The sequence below is a fragment of the Cryptomeria japonica genome, chromosome 7 (genome assembly GCF_030272615.1).
Source record: "Cryptomeria japonica chromosome 7, Sugi_1.0, whole genome shotgun sequence".
Classification (NCBI taxonomy): domain Eukaryota; kingdom Viridiplantae; phylum Streptophyta; class Pinopsida; order Cupressales; family Cupressaceae; genus Cryptomeria; species Cryptomeria japonica.
The window spans coordinates 305808828-305830300 of record NC_081411.1 but is presented as its reverse complement, the minus strand read 5'-3'; the positions used below and the strand labels follow the sequence as shown (position 1 = coordinate 305830300).

The 21473-nt window shown below is 33.5% G+C and overlaps 2 protein-coding genes across 2 annotated transcripts; both read left to right on the top strand.

The window, feature by feature from the left end:
- Positions 1 to 886: 886 nt before the first annotated feature.
- LOC131039827 (G-type lectin S-receptor-like serine/threonine-protein kinase SD2-5) lies at positions 887 to 2298 on the top strand. The gene is made up of 5 exons (XM_057972680.2): positions 887 to 1117; positions 1166 to 1291; positions 1506 to 1721; positions 1839 to 2212; positions 2268 to 2298. Exons 1-5 carry the CDS (start codon positions 887 to 889, stop codon positions 2296 to 2298), a joined length of 978 nt encoding a protein of 325 aa, XP_057828663.2.
- An 11357-nt stretch (positions 2299 to 13655) lies between these two features.
- Positions 13656 to 17320, top strand: LOC131039860 (protein trichome birefringence-like 6). The gene is made up of 4 exons (XM_057972714.2): positions 13656 to 14184; positions 15385 to 15747; positions 15989 to 16147; positions 16557 to 17320. Exons 1-4 carry the CDS (start codon positions 13805 to 13807, stop codon positions 16882 to 16884), a joined length of 1230 nt encoding a protein of 409 aa, XP_057828697.2. The 5' UTR covers positions 13656 to 13804; the 3' UTR covers positions 16885 to 17320.
- The last annotated feature ends 4153 nt before the right edge of the window (positions 17321 to 21473 follow it).

The following is a 21473-nucleotide window of genomic DNA, read 5'->3' as shown; positions in this document are numbered from 1 at the left end:
AAACCCCTCTATCCTAGAGGTGGACTCAGGAGATTATTTCAAATATCTTTGCTCCATAAATTGCTCTTGCAAATGTTGTAAGAGGGCTGCAAACCCCTCTAAAAATGATCTAAACTCCACTTCAAACGCTATTGCAAATCTGATTTGAAATCAACAAACAAAGAGCCAACAACAAATTAGAAAAATTGTTATTGAAATCTGCAACATGTTTACATAACAAAGAGCCAAGCTTATTGACTTTTCAATTTCACATTACAATCTGATATAAATCTGCTCCAGGACCTGCAAATTGAACTTCTTTACAGCTGCAATGACCTTCATACTGACATTCTTCCTTCTCCCTTGCCCTTCTCCCCAAAATTGTCCCTCTCAAAACTGAATTTAAGCTAATCAAAATTCAACGTGCAATTGACCACCTCTAAATTGCATTTCATTTCATTTGGAATCTCAAAATGGATATATGCTCAACTAAGATTCCCACCAATTTTGTTATTGAATTTGAAATTAGGATCTCCTATTGGTTGTACTTACACTTCTCTTACGACTGGCTCAAATTAGGCATTCTGTTAACCCAAAATAACAAACTCAAAACCTCCACCTTGGACGCCAACTTTTGGCATTTACCAACTTGTCATATACCATTAAATGTGTATCATGGCCTGCAAGTGGGCCATTGCCAGATCCAACGTCCAAGTTTGATAACAAACTATATACGCAATAAAAATGATGGATTTTACATGAAATTTTACCAAATGACAATTACGACTTGTCAAATTATTTATTAAATAATTGACTTTTACAAATATTATTCAACCTTATTCCATCTAAAATATTAAAAACCAAACTTTAGAGAATTAAAAAAAGTCAAAAGAATCTCCTTTGGTTGATGCCGATTATCATTAGCCGTGGATGCTCCTGCATCAGCAAAGCAGCATTTTTTCGGCATGGCTCCACTCCCAATTCTTCTCATGATTACTGTTATCTCATGTCCTCGGTCCTCTCCATGGAATTGAAAAGTAAAACGAGCGATTTCTTTTACAAGTCAACGGCTTACCTTAAAGTTCAGTCAAAACCCAAGCGGCCCAAGTACTTAATTATAGTTATCACTGTTTCTGCTGTTGGTACAGCCATTTCCCCGTTTCTCTTATTGTGGGCATGCAAGTAGAAATTGGGAAAAGCTACGCAAGAGGAGGAAATGGATGAGGATTTGGACCTCAAGCTGGCTTCAGCAAATGACTTCAGCATGAGGCTAGGTGGGGGAGGATTCGGTTCAGTTTATGAGGGTCGTTTTGTTGAATGGTAAAAAGATGGGCATTAAGTAATATATTAAGTCTAAATGATGTTAGTCAATTTACATTTTTAAGTCTAAAAATATATGCTTATTATGACAACATATATTAAACAACATATTAAGTCTTAAAAATATCAATCAATTCTGAATATTTAACACTTTTAAATCTGGAAATACAAATTTAAGCTATGTGATTTAAACCGTTCCCACGAAGAAGCGGCTTGATGGAGCAGGACAAGGCTTCAGAGACTTCCGTGCACAAGTGGAAACTCGGGAGTACATTCATCATGTTAATTTGGTGAGACTCGAGGAAGTTTGTGCAGAGAAGTCCCACCGAATACTTGTATACGAGTATCTACCAAATGGGTCTATGGATAAATGGATATTTCCCAAGGAAAACCGTCTGCTTGTTCTGAAGACAAGATCCAAAGTGATTCTTCACATAGCACAAGGATTATCATACTTGCACGAAGAGTCTCGAGAACGAATCATTCATTTCGACATCAAGCAACAGAACATTCTTCTGGACAAAAACTTCAATGAATAGGGCTCATATTTCGGGCTGGCAAAGTTGATTAACAGAGAACAGAGTGAAGTGATAACCATGTTGAGAGGAACGCCTGGGTATATGGCACCTGAGCTATTGGGCATGCATTTTACTGAGAAAGTGGATATATACAGCTTTGGCGTTATGGTGGTAGAAATTGTTAGCGGAAAGAGAAGTAGAGAGCTTTCAACGCCAAGTTATGGGCTGTTTTCAGTGTTGCCGGGTATGGCAGAGGAGGGGAGATTGAAGGATTTAGTAGATTCTGAAATCAAAGATGAAGGGATTGGTGCAGAGCAGGAGGCAACGAAAGTGTTGACAATGGCATATGTTGTATACAGTATGATTTTACAGCGAGGTCGGCAATGTCGACCCTGGTAAAGGCACTGGAGAATCCGACCGAGTTGGATTATGTCCCTTCTGTGTTTACAGGCTCGCCGATTTAGCCGTTGCTTTTCTTTGAGAAATTTAATGACGAGGCATTCTCCTATGGGCCTTTGCCATCTGAACTATCGGGTCCCAGATGATATTTTACGCTCTTTTTGAGCTCAATTTTGGACTTTTCCGAGTCGAAATACATAGGAAAAGTGTTTTTAACGCGTTGCATGATGAAAAAATATTTTGAGGAATATTAATGAAGTTCTTAGAACTGTACCGATGAGCTTTGAAATTTTCGTCATAAAAAAATAGTAGAATATTGTAATAAATATATATTTATTCTGGCTTAAAAGGTCTTTGTGATGGTCAAGTGAAGTCAATGTTAAATCAGTTAATATATGAATTAAATTATAAGGTCAGCCATTATAAGCTAAGAATAAGAAGTCTATCGGCCTAATAATTAATAAATATAATAGTTGTAAGGTAGGTATGCATGGTAGGTTATCATTATTTAACATACTCGTGATAAATTGAATGTATTATTATTTTATTTATTTATTTATTTGTATTGAACAAAGTGATATAAAGGAAAGGGTAAACCATTCAAAGGAATTGTTGGAAAAGAAAAGGAAAATGAAAAGTTATATTGTTTTCATTCATAATATACATCAGTTGTTCTAGCTATAAAATAGCCCCGACATTCTAAAACCAAAAGATAAAATAAACAACTTATATCAATAATAGTTTGATCTTTATTTTTGGTTTTATTTTCAATTTTGTTGAGCAATATGATTATGATAAGAGTATTAGTTGAAATGTTAATATTGAAATGTGTTAATAAGATTAATGAAAGAAAAGTTGCTTTTGGTTTTGTTTTCAATTATGCTGGGCAATATAATTACAATAAGAATATTACTTGAAGTGTTCATATCAAAATATGTTAACAAAATTAATGAAAGAAAAGTTGTACTAAATGCAAGACTCCAACATCAGAAGGTATAAGACCGAGATTGTGCCTTGTATGATTTTGGTAGAATAGGTACCTTACATTCCTTTCTCTCAACCAAAGAAGTTCCAGCCTATCTGTGTTGATATAAAGACACTCCACTTATATGAGTATGTATGGAAGAATACATATCTAAAATTAATTAGAAGAGATATATTGACATATATTAAAAAAAAATATGTAAAATAATTGTTAGAAAAATTCAAAAAATAGAATAAATTTTAAATAAATAAATAAATTATATAATAGCTCTTACATAAAATAGTAATATAGAACAATTCTAAAAATATAAATATTATTTAAATATTTGATATAAAAATAAAGTAATTTTTGACAAAATTAAAGTAACTGACATATCGACAATTGACATATATTCAAAAAAATATGTTAAATAATTGTTAGGAAAATTCAATAAATAGAATAAATTTTAAATAAATAAATAAATTATATAATAGCTCTTACATAAATAGTAATATAGAACCATTCTAAAACTATAGATATTATTTAAATGTATGATATCAATATTAAACTATTTTTTGACAAAATCTCCACCCTCTATTTGTTCTCAATCCTATCCCTAATAATGTGCACTAATCACATGATTCCACTTACAAGTATCTTCTTGCTCCTTGCATATGGATCAACTTCCTTCCTCCATTGCACAAGATCAAATCTCATCCATCAACATTTTGCATCTAAAATCTATGAATAGACCAATCCAACAACCATTTTAAAGAAAAAAAAATAGATGCAACAATGTAATGTTCATGGATTGAACAACCAACAGTTGTCTTCAAAAATCAACCAATCATCTTGAGCACAACAATTAGTTCAATAAGATATTGTTTGCTAAGAAGGTCACTCCTTTTTCTCATTTGTTTTCATGTCCTGGATTTGTTGAAGTATGTGTGAGAAAATACACATACACATACACATACATATAAGAACCATGTCTATGTTTTCTTCCCATTCTTTCCCTCTATGTTTTAACATTCACAATTTTAATTAATCTATTTATTGCCTCCCAATTTTTTATAGTCCACTCATACATATCCAAAGATATCTTTAATTCCCCCTTAAGACAATAGAATTTGTTTTTGTGCTTAACTAAATCACTGACAATCAAATATATATTTTTCTTAACTAGTTGAATAAGCATTGTTATGAAATTATATCTTGTTAATTTTTGTACTAATAAAGTTGATTTCAAACCACACTAACACAAGATTTCCACACATCCTATTGAACTTGATCATATTTATATTACACTATACTTTTATCAATCTAACTTATGTAAAATCAAATACCTTACAGGAAATTTTTTTATCAACTAGAATATTTTCCAAAGTTTTCTACCAATATTTCTATTACAATAATAATAAAAATGGTAGTTTAACTACTAGGTCACATTATAAATATTTTAATATGAATCATGTTGTAGTAGGTAGAGGGTACATCTATCCTTCGTACTCAAATTTATTGGATATTAAAGTTCTCCAACTTATTTATGACTGTTGTGTATGCCAAACAAGAATTATTTGTAGCAAAATCAAGACACAAAACCAAATTAAATAATTATTTGTTAGGGTTTATGTTTAAGCACATAAATCTAAAAAAGAGTCCTCATAGTTATTGAAAACAATGTTGTCACTTCATATATAAAACAAGCATACCTATCTTTAAAAAAATATATGTGAAAGATGTTAAGAGATCATTTTGATGTATCTATTCCACCTTAATAAAAATATATTTAAAAATAGATGCTTTAAGAATGATATCGCTTGGCATCTTTTATATAGATATTTTTAAAGATAAGTATACAAACTAGTTAATTTTACAAAATCAATCTTACACATGGCTCTAAGCGTATAATTTTCTAAATGCACATTACTACAAGTAGATGAAATAAAGCTACAAAAAGACCCTTTTCAATTTACACTCTTCATAAAATTTTGATCAAATTTCCAACCACTATCTCTTTTCAATCCTCCATAATGTGCACCAATCACTCGATGTCTCTTTCTAATCTCTAATTCTTCATAGCACATGGATCAACCTCATTTCTCCATTGCATAAGATCTAATTTCATCCATCTATCATTTGTATTCAAAATGTTGATGAATTGAACAATTAACATTTATCTTCAATAATCAACCAATCATCTTTAGCACAACACTTGGGTCAAATAATTATTGTTTACTAGCAATTTTCTCCCTTTTTTCATTTATTTCCATGCCTTTTCTCTAGCAAAGCCATAGCTATGTATATAATTTGGAGAAAATGTCTCAACTTTGCTTTTACCATATTTCTGTTTAATTACTAATTGGCAATTTGTTTAATTATCTTTTAAATGTCATGGAAGGTTCTAAGTCCAACTATGACAACTTGTAAGGCATTTTTTGGTTGCCAAATTAGAAAGAGAATGACAAAGGGAAAGTTAAGTGAAAGCTTGAAGAAGATAAGGAGGTTTTTTCAGTTTGCATGAGCACATTTTTAAAAGGTAGATAGAATCACAAATTGGAAGAAGAAATTTCTTATTTTTGTGATTTATGTCTAAATGGATATAGAAACCACTTATGATTTGTGGGTTCTTTTATATATTAGGAATCTTGTTCTATGTTTGCTTCCCATTTTTTAACTCTATTTTTGGCATTCACATTCAATTTGAATATGACCTCCCTCTCACTCCAATTTTTGTGACTACTCTATATTTGTCCACCACTATCTCAAATTCCTCCTTTCGATAATAGAATTTGTTGTTGTGCTAACCTAAACCACTAAAAATCAAATAGTTTTTTTAATTAACTAGTTCAATAAGAATTGCTATGAAATTGATTTTAAACCACATTAAGGTAGGGGTCCCATGAGGGGGGCTTAAGCTCTATTTTTAAGGAAGAGGTGGTTCCATGATTTAAAAAAAATTGTACTTCAAGATTATTTGGAATCTTTTCCAAAAAAATAGAAGCCCCTACTTTTTAGGCATGCAAATTTGAGCGGGTGATAAAGGGGTGGGGCTAGAAATTGCCCCATTAGCTTAGGGATGTTATCTGTCACTTGTCAAAGATCTAAGTTTAATTTCTATTAAAAAATAGTTTTGGAGGGAAATGAATTATTTTTACTTGTTTTTATTATAAACATACAAAGATATTATATTCATGTGACCAACAACTTCCTTAAATTTTGGAACTTAAATTTTTAAGTTGAACTAAACTACAAAATTCATGGGACCACCAGCTTAAAAATTTTCCTAAACAAGCTCAGTAGCTCCAACTCTATTTTTTAGGAAACCCCCCTATATGGGACCCCAGCCTAAGATAAGATTTCTCCTCTTAAACTTCATCATATTTTTATAGCACTCTTTTTAATAAGTTTGACTAACGTAAAATCAAATACCTTAAAAAAAACGTTATTATTAACCAAAATATTATTCAATTATTGCTTTGCAATTCAATTGTGTGCGCCATTTTCAATCATCAACGTCTCAAATCACACTTTGTGGTTCATCATCAGGATTATCTTTCATCTCCTTATAAATTCTTGTTCATTTTGATAATGAATCATGAAGTATGTATGATTCGAAATGTTGATCATCAAAATTGACATACACAATCGAATCCAAAAGCAATAAATGAATACAACATAAACTAAAATATTCTTCAAATTTCACTACCCATAAATCCATTACAACTCTCACCAATAAAAATGTTAGGTTAACTACCAAGTCATGTTATAAATGTTTTAATATAACTTGTACTTCAGTAGGTAGAAGGTATCGAACTCAAATTTATGAGAAATTCAAGTTCTCCAACTTCTTTATGACCATGGTGCATGCGAGGCAAGAAAGATTCTTTGCAAAATCAACACACCAGATAAAATTAACGAATTATTTGTTGGGGTTTGTGTATAAGCACATGAATCTGAAGAAAAGTCCCTGTAGTTGTTGAAAACCATGTTGTCACTTCGTAAATAAAGGTATTGAAAGGACAAAAACGTTTATGAGGAAACATGTTTCGTCCCTTCTGTATTTACAGGCTCGCCGATTCAGTCGTTGCTTTTCTTTGAGAAATTTGATGTCGTGGCACCCTCCTATGGGACAAAAGGCGTGGCACCCTCCTATGGGCTTTTGCCATTTAAACTATCGGGACCCAGATCATAGTTTACTTGTCATCTTTTAAGGCTCTTTTTCAGCTCAATTTTCGACATTTCCAAGTCGAAATGCATAATAAAGTGTTTTAACGCGTTGTATGATGAAAAATGAACATTTTAAGCAATATTTATGAATTTCTTAGAACTGTACTGATAAACTCTGGAAATTTTCGTCATAAAAAAGTAGTAGAATATTAAAATAAATGTTTATTTGTATTCTGGCTTAAAAGGTCTGTGTGATGTTTAAGTGACGTCAATGTTAAATCAGTTAATATATGAATAAAATTATAATGTCAGCCATTGTAAGCTAAGAATAAGAAGTCCTATCGGCCTAATAATTATTAATGAATATAATAGTTGTAAGGCACGTTTGAATAGTAGGTTATCATTATATATGCATCATAACTGTGATAAATTGAACGTCTGATTTTTATTTATTTCTATTCAACAAAGTTGATAGACAAAAGAGAATAATAAAATAAAAAGCTCCATTGTTTTTATTCACAATATATACTAGTTATTTTGGTTGTAAAATAATCTAATATTTTAAAACCAACAAACTAATTAAGTAATTTATATAAAAAAAATTGATCTTTATTTTTGGTTTTCTTTTTCAATTATGTTGAGCAATATAATTACAATAAGAGTATTAATTGAAGTGTTAATATCAAAATATGTTAACAAAATTAATGAAAGAAAAGTTGTTCTTGGTTTTGTTCTCAATTATGTTGAGCAATATAATTAAAATAAGAGTACCAGTTCAAGTGTTAATATCGAAACATTTTAACAAAATTAATGAAAAAAAAGTTGTATTGAGAGAAAAACTTTAACATCATAAGAAATGCGATCGAGATTACACTTGTATGATGTTTTAGAATGGATACCTCTTAGTACTTGTTCTCGGCCAAAGAAGTATCAACCTAATTATGTTGATATAGAGACACTTCATCTATACATGTATGCATGAAAGAATAAACAAATAAAAATATTTTGAATAGAAATATAATTGACATATATTCGAAAAAATATGTAAAATATTTGTTAAGAAAATTCAATAATTAGATTAACTTTTAATAAATAAATATATTATAAAATAAATCTTAGGTAAATAGTTATATAGAATCATTCTAAGACCATAAATATTATTTAGACGTATGATATCAAAATTGAAATTTTTTTTGATCAAATCTCCGCCCTCTGTCTCTTCTCAATCTCTTCCCTAATAATGTGCACTAATCACATGATGCCACTTGCAAGTATCTTATTCTCCTTCCATATGGATCATCTTCCTTCCTCCATTGCACAAGATCTAATCTCATCTTTGTTATAAAAGTCCTTCCTTTTTCTCATTTGTTTTTATTGGAGGTGTGTGTCTATATATATGTATATGTATATGTATATGTATATATAATAGCAATCACACACAAGGGGTTTTCAATATTTATTTGTGGAAGATTTAAAGTATAGTGCATGTATAAAGAGTACTACAGAAAGTAAGGGTGTGTTTTAATTTTTTGAGGTATATGGGTTCATCATTGGTTGAAGTTGACATCGTTATGTTTTAATCATGGTGTCATATATGTCAAACACTACTTGTACTTTTGGAATCAACCATTTTGCACCCGAGAGAACCTTTAAAAGTGTGTATGCATCTTTAAATAGGAATGATTTGAATGGATCATCAAACAATTATGCTTGGAATTTTGGGTCTATTTTTGCTACACCTAAGGAGGCCTTCAAAGACTCTCATGCTTGTGTTATCAGAGGGATTAATGTGACATCAAATAGATAAAGTGTAACAGGTCATATTGGAGGTTGGAGGCAAATGGAGGCAGAGGTTTTTTATCATCCCAAGCTAGATTCTCACTTAGGGATGATTCAATGCATGAGAAACATATTTTTTTCATTTGAGTCCCTGAAGAAAAGATGGGGCTTGGCATTATGTGTCTCTTCAAGGAGCAAGGAGGGGCAATATTTCTTGTGGGTGCACTCGACGTGTTCACATTTGATCGAAGATTTGTCGGTGATTTGTCGAGCACTTGAGGAGACATTAGACACACTAGGAGGAGATGTGGAATTTCAGAGGAAAGGTGTCTCATGTGAAAGCATGTTGGTGATTTGTGTAGCAGAGGAGGGATTGTTTCCACAACACTTGAGGAGGCGTTAGACACACTTAGAGGAGATGTGGACTTTTGAAGGGGAGGCATCTCATGCGCAACACTAGAGGAGGCATTAGACACACTCGAAGGTGATGTGGAATTTCAGAGATAATGCATCTCATTATGCATGGAGGGTGGGAACCTTTTATATTATCTCATGTTGTGCATATGGTTGCAGGTTCTACAATCAGGAGATCCACTGATGCAGTCAATTTGGTGTTTCCTAGGTGAGCGGGGAGAATTGGTAAAGGTGCTTTATCAAAGTCTCTAGAAGGGCTTGGTTCAAAACCCTTGCAATGTTCCACTCTTGTTCAAATTAATGTAATAAGGGAGATATTGTTGAAGAATATTACATTTGTGTTATTTTTTAGTTGGTTTAGATAGGTTTAGTTTAATATACATTAATAATATTTTACAGTTATAGAACTATTAGCTGGTTATTCACAAGAAAATTAAAGGCTTTAAAAAACATACTAGATTGTAATGTTGATCATCTTGATACAATCAAGAATATCATGTTTTGATTTTGTACTTTGTGCTAACAATGTCTATGTTTGCTTCCTATTCTTTTCCTCAATGTTTTAACATTCACAATCTTAGAAAATTTATTTATTACCTCCCATATCTTTTTAGTCCACTCTTACATTTATCCAAAGCTACCTTGCATTCCCCCTTAAGACAATATAATTTGTTGTTGTGCTTAACTAAATCACCAACAATCAAATAGAATTTTATTCTTGACTAGTTCAATAAACATGTTACAAAATTATACATGTTAATTTTTGTAGTAATACAGCTGATTTCAAACAACACTAACACAAAATTTTCATGGATCCTCTTAAACCTGGTCATATTTATATTACACTTTTTTTCTATTAGTTTAACTAATGTAAAATCAAATACCTTAATAAATTATTATTAACCAAAGCATTTTATAAAGTTCTCTATCAATACATCTATTACAATAATAATAAAAATGCTAGTTTAACTACCGAGTCATGTTATAAATGTTTTAATATGACTCATACAATACTAGGTAGAGGGTACATCTATAATTTGTACTTAAATTTATTGGAAATTAACTCCAACTTCTTTATGACTATGGTGCATGCCCAGTAAAAGTTATTTATAGCAAAATCAACACACAAGACCACATTAAATAATTATGTGTTAGGGCTTGTGTTTAAGCACATGAATCTGAAAAAAGTCTCCAAAGTTATTGAAAACCATTTTGTCACTTCATAGATAAAACTAGCATACCTATCTTTTAAAAAATATACATTAAAAGATGTTGATAGATCATTTTGGTGCATCTATTCCACCTTAATAAAAAAATCTATTTAAAAATAGATGATTTGACAATGATATCACTTGTCATCTTTTATATAGGTATTTTTTAAATATAAGTATGCTAACTAGTTGATTTTACAAAATCTATCTTGTACATGGCTCTAAGTGTATAATGTTCTAAATACAAAAAACTTCAAGTACATGAAGAAAAAAATCCAAAAAGACCCTTTTTAATTTCCACGGTTCATTAATTTTTGATCATATCTCCAACCATTTTCTCTTCTCAATCCTTAATCATGTGCACCAATCACTTGATGTCACTTTCCAATCTCTTATTATTCCTTGCACGTGGATCAACTTCATTTGTGAATTGCATAAGATCTAATTTCATCCATCCATCATTTATATACAAAATGTTGATGGATTGAACAAACAAAATTTATCTTCAATATCAACAAGTCATCTTTAGCATACCACTTAGGGTAAAGTCTCATGAGGGGAGCTTTGTAGGAGATCTCGTGAATTAAAAAAATTATGCTATAGGATAATTTCTAATCTTTTTTTGAAAAATAGTAGCCCCTACATTTTAGGACTACATATTTTAGTGTGTGCAATAGGGGCGGGGCTAGAAATTTTTCCACTAGCTTAGGGATTTTTTTTGCCACTTGTCAATAAGCTACTATTTTAAATTTCTACTAGAAAAGAAATAGAAGGAAAATGGTCTTCATTTATTAAATTTTTATTTGCAACATTCTTCATGAGACCACCAGCTTCCTTAGATTTTGGAGCTTAAAGTTTTAAGTTGATCTGCACTATTAAATCATGGAATCACCAGCTTTAAAATATTCCTAAAAAAATCGGCAACAACCACTAAATTTTTTTAGGAAGCCCCCCTCCATGGGATCTTACCCTTAGAACAAATAGTTATTGTTTACTATCAAGTTCCTCCATTTTTTTCGTTTACCATATTTGTATTTAATTGCTTATTGGCAATTTGTGACTATCTTTTAAATGTCATGGAAGGTATTAAATGCAACTATGACAACTTATAAGGCATTTTTTAGTTGTCAAATTAGAAAGAGCATGAAAAAGGGATAGTTAAATGAAAGCTTGGAGAAGACGAGGAAGATTTTTCGTTTTGCATGAGCACATTTCTAAAATGTAGATAGAATCACAAGTTGGAAGAGGAAGTTTCTTATTTTTTGCAATTTATGCCAAAATGGTTTTAGAAACCATATGTGATTCGTGTTTTCTCTCATATAGTAGGAATCTTGTTCTATGTTTGCTTCCTATTCTTTTTCTCTATTTTTTCGTATTCACATTCAATGTACAAACGACCTCCATCTCGCTCTAGTTTTTGTTAATCCACTCTACATTTATTCAGTACTATCCCAAATTTCTTCTTAAGACAGTAGATCGTGCTTACCTAAATCACTAACAATCAAATATATTTTTTCAATGAACTAGTACAATAAGTATTCCTATGAAATTATGTATGTTTTGGTTTTGTAATGATAGAACTGATTTTAAACCACACTAAGGGTAGGTCCCCATGCAGCTGCTTAGCTTATTTTTGGCTAGCAATAACTGCTCAAGTTTTTGAGCAGCAATTTGTGGAGTTGGTGGCCCTATGGATGATAAATTCACTAGTTATTTTTGAGCAATGTCTTTAATGATGTTTTTAAATAAAGTTATTATTAATATTTCTTGCAAATAAATATTGCAGGCAGAATTGTAGGGAAATAAAAAGAAAAAAAAAATGGTGAAGCAATGTGTTCTTTTTCTAAATAAGTATCCCCTACTTATCTCAGCCCCCCCTTTTTTCATAGCTTATTTTCAACTTTTGAGCTGTTGCTCCACTAAATAGAGAAATATTTCAATTTATTCTTTTCCTCAGATTAAACATTTACATGGGAACACTTCAGTTGCTTAAATTTGAGCAGAAAGTGTTCATAAACAGCCGCATGAAAAAATAAGATGACATAACATAAAATTTCCGGCAACCTCTTAAATTGGATCATATTTATATTACACTCTTTTTCTAAAAATTTGACTAATGTAGAATGGGTAAATGAAACATTAATATCAACCGAACTATTCTCAAAGTTTCTCTGTCAACGCATCCATTACAGCAACAATAAAAATGTTCGCTTAACTATCAAGTCATGTTATAAATGTTTTAATATAGCTTGTACCTTATAGGTAGAAGATACATCTCTCATTTGAACTCAAATTTATGAGAGATTCAAGTTCTCCAACTTCTTTATGACTATGGTGCATGCGAGGCAAGAAAGATTCTTTGCAAAATCAACACACAAGACAAAATTAAATAATTATTTGTTGGGGTTTGTGTATAAGCACATGAACTCGAAAAAAAGTATGGTGCATGCGAGGCAAGAAAGATTCTTTGCAAAATCAACACACAAGACAAAATTAAATAATTATTTGTTGGGGTTTGTGTATAAGCACATGAACTCGAAAAAAAGTCAGTGGAGTAGTTGAAAATCATATTGTCACTTCGTAAATAAGGCTATTGAAAGGACAAAAACGTTTACGAGGAAAGATGTCGTAAACCAAACTCAGAGGTTTTGTCATCATGTCATTCGTTTTCAGAAAACGAATTTCCTGGTTTTCCGTACTATAAAATTGGCCGAGTGGGAGTAGTTAAACAAAACAGGCATCAAATTGTCCGAAAGAATATGAAGTTTCCTGGAAAGTTAGGAAAAAGCTCTGTTTGTGGGCTCCTTACTCAGTCACAATAATGAGCACTTCGTTCACGAGGTAGTTGAGCATTGTGTTGACAAATCATGTTTTTCTTCCCCATTAACTTTGCTTTAAAGCGATAGACAGAGGTACAGAATTGAGTGCATATATTTCATGATATATGTGTGATAATTCGTCATGAAAGCGTCACGCATGCACCCTAAATATGAACATACGGGCTAGGGAAGTGACCGCCATTGTTGTTTCAGGAAGTTCTTTTCTCAGACATGGCCATGGGAATCAATGAAAGCAGCGAGAAGGATGATATTGTTAAGGTGGGGGCGATTGTTCTTGCTTTCTTTTGTTCTGCATTACTGTTATGGGCTTCTGGTAGCCCTATCTGGTTGGTAGACAACCAATCCTTAGGAAGTCTACCTTTCTCAATCGTGGAGAATAACAAGAGCAATGACCATTCAGAGAATTTAACTATCTCGCAGGGGTACTGTGACATTTTTGTGGGTAGTTGGGTTTATGATGAATCGTACGATCTGTATTCTGGAAATCAGTGCCCATACTCTAGCCCGGTTTTTGACTGTCAGAAGAATGGCAGGAAGGATTCTGAATACAAGAAATGGCGATGGCAGCCCCTTGACTGTGATATTCCCAGGTATCATTGCGTCATATATCTTAAACTCACAGTGTATGTGGTAACTGGTTGTGTTTTTTTTTCCAAAATTTTGATTTGAATGTGATTTGTTCAGAAACGGCTATTCAGGATGTATTATGGCATCTATGACTCGATGTTATATAACTTAAGTTTTGACTTCTCGTCAATGAGGATTGTTTGCAGTTTATTAACTGTATTATCGCTTCCAATGCATAACAACAGTCCTCATCAATAAGAAATCAAGATTTCAGTTATGTACCATCGAACCATTGATATCATGATACATCCTGATGATTAGATAGATAACCATTTCTGATTTGTTCAACCTCCATTTAACTAACAGTTGGGTATATTTGGGTTTGTAAAATGTAAGCTGCTTTAAGAGTAAACAGCAGGTCTGTTACAATCCTCTACAAATAACTCAGTGTATTGGCTGCATGGTTTTACATGTACTAATCTTTTTGCACACATTCACATAAGACTCAACAATAATATTAAGAATGTTTTTGGATTCATTGTGTATATATATATTAACATTTGATTGATAAGACTCTCAACAATAATATTAAGAATTTTTTTGATTCATTGTTCTATTTTACATTTCTGATTGATAAGGCTCTCAACAATAATATTAAGAATGTTTTTGACTTTACCGTGTATATATCCATGTTTCTGATTGATAAGCCTCTCAACAATAATATTAAGAATGTTTTTGGATTCATTGTGTATATATCTATTCTAGATTTCTGATTGATAAGACTTTCAATATAATATTAGAATGTTTTTGGATTCATTGTGTATATATCTATTCTATGTTTATGATAATCTTAAGTAATATTAAGAATATTTTTTAGATTCATTGTATATATTTCTTTGACGTTTCAGACCAATGATCTATGATAAAAAAAGGATAAGTCTGTCCATATATTGGTGAGGAGGCTACTATTTCATTAAAAAATACAACAAATTTTGATGGGTTCTTTACAACACACTGGTTAACTAAATCAAGACACTGCCATAACAGAATCAAAGCTAAACCATGACACCTTACCCTAAAAGATTATTTCTCAGCAGTTATTACATTGGCTAGAGTAGAAAAATTTACTGACATATATCATTGTATTTGCTATGGCCTTTTTGTCTAGAAATAGATCAAGGTTAAAATGTTACAAGCTAATGATTGACTCGTATTTCATGCAGGTTTAATGCATCTGATTTGCTGAATAGGTTGAGGGGCAAAAGACTGGTCTATGTGGGCGATTCTATCAGTCACAGTCAGTGGGAATCCATGGTTTGCCTTCTCACCCAAAGTGATGGTCATGGGAAAGGGCAGTCCTCTGTCACAACCTTTCATCAAGGAGGTACTTCCGGTTATCTTCTGAAGGAGTACAATTGTTCCATAGAGCTCTCATGGTCACCATTCCTGGTGAGGCAACACAACGCTCCTGATAAGGAAACTTTACAAATTGACACCATAGACGATCCAGCCTCAGTATGGAAGACCGCAGATATACTTGTATTCAGCACAGGGCATTGGTGGACTCATCCGCTGCCTTTAGCAGGGTAAAACCACTTAAGTTCGATTCTCCTGTAAAACCATACAGTGCTTTAATTTGTAATGAATTTTAATCACATCTAATAGTATTTGTAATGTAATGTTCACAACTATACATAAGAAAGAGGTTTCATGATTGAACCACATCAATAACTTGTTCTACTTTCCATCTGAAAAGTATGTGCGAGACAAGCTTAGCTGATCATAAGATGTAGCCACCAAACTAATGATATTATGGGCATTTTACAGGAAGGATTATTATGAGGAAGGTGGGTTCGTCCATCCCCACATGGAGGAGAGTGTCGCTTTTGAAAAAGCACTGAGGACATGGGCTAGATGGGTGGATACCAACATTGATCCATTGCACACCCAAGTCTTTTTCCGAACCTACTCCCCAGTGCATTTCAAGTAATGTTGACTTGTTCTCTATAGCTCTCCTCTCCATTTCGAAAACATGTGAAATTTCAATGATTCATCATAATAGTTTGAAATTTAATCATATCAATGCTTTGTATTATACATTAGATCTATCATTAGGATGGAAAAAATAGATGGTCTGAGAAGAGAAATGAAATGTTATCTATTTTATTCATCTCAATAATAGATAATTGAGATTACAAAGTGTGATTCAGAATATTGATTTCTACTTTCTTCATCTTGACAATGAATCACTAAATGTAATCTTCATCTTTCGCAAAACATGATCCAAACATTGACGTAATGAAATTAGCACAATTAAAGTTTTTTTTGCCTAGGCATTGAACAGTTTTTAGACCAGTGATATATACTAAAATGCAGCTCGTACTCTCTACTGCAGTGGGAAGATGTGGGGGAAAAAGGAAGGGGGAGGATGTTTCAAAGAGACAGAGCCCATAGCCAAGCTGGAAGAGGAACAAGTAAAAATAAATCCAGACATGAAGAGAGTATTGACGATGGGAAATGTCACCCAAGAAATGAAATCTAAAGTGAAAGTGGTAAACATAACATGGATGTCGATGCATAGGAAGGATGCACATTCATCTGTGTATAATAAAAGAGATGAGAATAGAACAGAATCTGATTACTCGAAAGCAGATTGCAGTCATTGGTGTCTCCCTGGTTTACCAGATGTATGGAACCATCTGCTATCTGTTCTCATTATCTAACACCCTATTATACTACAGCATATTGGAATTTTTTCCATTGAAATTATAGTGATCAATGATGAGGATATACAGGGTAATCTGCTCACTATTTTTTCAACTGAAATAATGTTGGTCATCCACAGTGTAATCTGCAATGTCCATGGCCGCATGTCTGTCACATGCACATTTCAATGGCGCACAATTTTTAAAAGGTTTTTAAGAAGTAGGTTTGTCAATTAATGGCATCCTCTTCTTTTTACCTACTCTGGACTTTCTTGCTTGGAATATTCCTTGTTAAACTTACGCGGGCTTCTTGTATTTATGTTCTTTTAAAGGAGGAGAAAAGTAATGGAAAGCAATGCTGTCATGTACGAAAATATGATTATAGTAATTAGTACCTACAATGTCAATTATAAATATGATTATAAGCCTCCTTAGAAGGTTTATGTCTCATTCACACCCACGCTACTTATATTTATATTTAATATTGAAATGGATAAATGTTAATTTTATTTTTTTATTTTAATGCATCTTTAAGTTTTGCATAAATTTTTATGGATATATTTTTTATATTAAAATCATTGGCTTATTCTTATAGATAGGTATGGATAAGTACTACATGTAAAGTTTTGACTCAAGTCAATTTCATGGAGCACAATAGTGATTACTAAATCTCAACATTGACATGAAAGTCAAAATTTTTTGCTCCCTTTTACTAACCACTATGTGACAACCTAGTGCATATTTTATATGACATTTTGCTACAAAACAATATTTAATGACATTAATTTAGCACTAAAACAAAAAAGAGGGATAGAGTTGGATAATCAATAGAGTATTTACTTTCAAAATCTAGTACATCAAGGAAATCTAATATACATCACCATAATAAAGGCCACATCCATATTTATAAATGTTGTGTTTAAGGGTATATGCACCAAGATTTTCAACCAAGGTCTTAAGACACCACTTTTTTTTTTTTTTTCCTTAAACAACAAAGTTTGAATTTTGACAAAAAATTGAAGCACTCAAAATTTGAAGATGCAACAAGAACACAAGTCACAGTGCTCTGAATCTACTTTCTAAACTGCTAACTTATTTTGAAAATGGTGAAGATTAAGGGCTTCAAAAAGGGGAGCACACAAAGTGCTCACATTTTTATGAATAAAACATAACATAGCATTTGGTGTGCCTCCCCTAAAATGTTAATTTTTTTGAGAATTTCAAAATTTTATTTGGTCGAAAATTAGCTAACACGGTGTAATTTATGCTATATTTTTTGCCTAATTTTTTAATGAGTATATGATTTTTTTACCAATTTTTGAAGTGGGCACATCATGAAATATAGAAATTAGAGCATGCCCCCCCTGAAATTATTGAAAATCATATAAAATCAAACTTTTTTTTTTTAATACATGTAGAATGGAGTTTACTTTCTAAAAAAACAATTTATTTCAAAATTTGATTAATGAGAAAAAACCATACCCAAAATTAGCCCATTTTGGTTTTTGACAAGGAACAAGCACACTACCGAAAGAAATTAAAGATGAAAGCCTTAACAAAATCAAAATATGAAATAAATATGGTTAGATAACTAAGAGAGAGCTAAACGTCACTATGTTATTTTTTATTTGCATTGAAACATGTGCAAACCTAATAGATAGCACGATAAAAAATATGTGATTTTTTTTTCCTGATAAAAAAACATTAATGACATGAAATGGTAGTCCAACCCTTTGGGTTGGGTGCACTAAGCAAAGCCAACCCAAAGGGTTGTTATTTCCCAATACAAAACATTTGGTGCTTGCCAAATGTGAAAAATACACCTTTCACATTTGGCAAGCTCATGTTTTGCTTTGACAAATAAATGAAATTTTATACATTTGAAAATGTTCTAGTTTAGACACAAGTTAGACTCAATCCCCAAAGAAGAATATATATACATGAAATATAAAATTGAAGTATAAGTCACATTTCAATTTGTCATTTTACTTTAAGGAATATGAGAAATCAAAATGTGATTTATAATTTAAGCTATATTTCATGTATTTATTGGCAAGATGTTTGAGGGTGGTTTCAGATCTCTAGGAGCGATAATGTAGATTCTAGGGTTTAGAAGATCATATAAATTTGTAGACTCAGTCAAATTTCAATAATAAGCATGCTTCTATCAACATTCTCTCAGTCTCTTTATCTTCTCCAAACTCTAAACCTATCTCTCTCCCACTTTTCTCTCTATCTCATCTCTCTCTCCCCCCTCTAGGTGCCTCCCACCCTTTATAATTCACCTTGCCTCCTTACTCAGGTGTCTATCCTTGCCTCCCTCGCATTGTCTTCTTCTCTCTCCCTCTCTTATTATTTCTCTTACCTCTCTCTATTCTCTTGATCATCCCCTCTCTCCCCATCTCTAGGTATCTCTCTCACACCCTCTTTACCTCACTACCTCTCCCTTGGTTTGTCTCATTACCCACCTCTCTCCAACCCTCTATCTTTCTCACTTCTATCTCTATCCCTAGGTCTATCATGCCCATCTTACAAGGATATAGGTCTCTCACCTTTATATCTCTCCCCACTCTAGGTCTTTTCCTCCCTCTCCACTTCTCTCCCTACTTTCCTACCCCTCTTTCTCTCTTTATTAACTTCTATCTCCCCCACCTCTCTACCTCCCCACTCTTTTGATCTCTTAGTCACTCCTTGTTTACCTCTCCCTCTCTCCCTCACTCCTTAGCCCTCTCTTTCTCATTGTTCTTCTTTATCTCATTTTATTTCTACCCCCCTACTCTTGATAATCACATCTCCTCCCCTGTACATGGTTTAGGGAATAGGGTGTAAGATATAGCATTTAGGGTTAAGGGTATTTGTATGGGGTTTAGGTTACATAGGATTGAGGGTATCTATCTTGTATTGATCATACTTCCCTCTTTCTCCCCCTCCCCCTCTCCATCTCTCTCTTCTCTTTCAAACCTCTATCTTTCCCCTCTCTAGGTATCTCCCTGTCTTTCTTCCTCTCTACCTCTTTATCTCCCCCTCTCCTTACCCCTATATCTATCTCCCTCCCCAACTCTCTCTTATTATATCTTCCACTCTTATTCTCTCTCCATTGTTTGTCTTATCACCTCTATGTCTCACCCACTCTCTCACCTCTCTAAGTTCCTCATTCCACCACTCTCCACCTCCATCTCTCTCCATCTATGTCATATAATCCATATCTCTCTATCCCCCTCTATCTGTCTCACTTCTCTCTCTCTCTCTCTCTCTCTCCCTCATCTAGTTCTCTCACCTCTCTCCCTTCTAGATATCTCAAATCTATCTATTTATCTCCTCTCTATTTTTCTTCCCCCGTCTACACCTCTCTCTCTATCCCCCCTTACCCATCTTCTTTCATGAACTCTCTCCTCTTCTCTCTCTCCACTCACCTCTCTCTCCCATCCTTCTCTAGGTCCCTCACTCCCTCCATGTCTACTTCTCCCTCCATCCCTTCTTAATCCTCTTTTTATTTATTATTTCTCCTCTCCTCTTGTCCCTCCCTCCCCTCTCTAGGTCTCTCCCTCCATTTCTTCCAGTCTCCCTTGCTATCTACTCATTCCCCATATCCCCCATTTCTCTATCCCTTCCCCACAAACTCTTATTCTCTTTCTCCATTGTGTACATCATCACTTTTCCCTCCCACCCTTTCTCTCTCACCTCTCTACGTTTCTCCCTCTCTCCCTCTCTCCCTCTCCATCTCTCTACCTTTCCATACATATCCCACTATCCACCTCTCTGTACCCTCCTTCATCTTTCTCACCCATCTCCCTCACCATATAGGTCTCTCACCTCTCTCTTCCCCTCTAAGTATCTTAAATCTCTATCTTCCCCATCTCCACCTCTCTCCATCTTCCCTTACCCATATCCCTTTATGAACTCTATCCTCTCCTCTGTCCCCCATCCTATAGGCCCCTCATTTCCTCCATGTCTACCTCTCCCTCCATCTTTTATTACTCCCATCTCTATTTGTTCCTTTTCTCTCCTCTCTAGGTCTCTTGCCCCCTTTCTTCCCATCTCCTTCTCTGTCTCCATCTCATCCTTACCACAATATCTCCCTCCCTTCCCCACTAACTATTATTCTCTCTCCATTATCGATATCATTACCTTTCCTTCCCACTCTATCTATCCCTCCTTTGTCTAGGCTTCTCCCTCTCCACCTCTCTACCTCTCCATCCATATCTCATAGCCCACCTCCCTCTATCCCCTCCCATCTATCTCACCCATCTCTTAGTCTCTCACCTCTCTTTGTCTCCCCCTAGGTATCTTAGATCTCTATCCACCCCCTCTCTATTTCTCTCCCTCTCTCTCAAACTCTCTCTCTCACCCACCCTTATGACTCCCTTTATGAACTCTCTCCTCTTCTCTCTCTCTACTCACCTCTCTATCTCCTCCTTCCCTATATCTCTCATTCCCTCCTTGTCTGCCTCTATATACCCCCTTCCTTTCTTAAAACCTCATCTCACGTATTTTTCTCTCCCTACTCTCTCCATTGCCTATTTAGTCATCTATCCATCACATTCTCTCTCTCTCTCTCTCTCTCTCTCTCTCTCTCTCTCTCTCTCTCTCCCCTTGGTTTCTCCCTA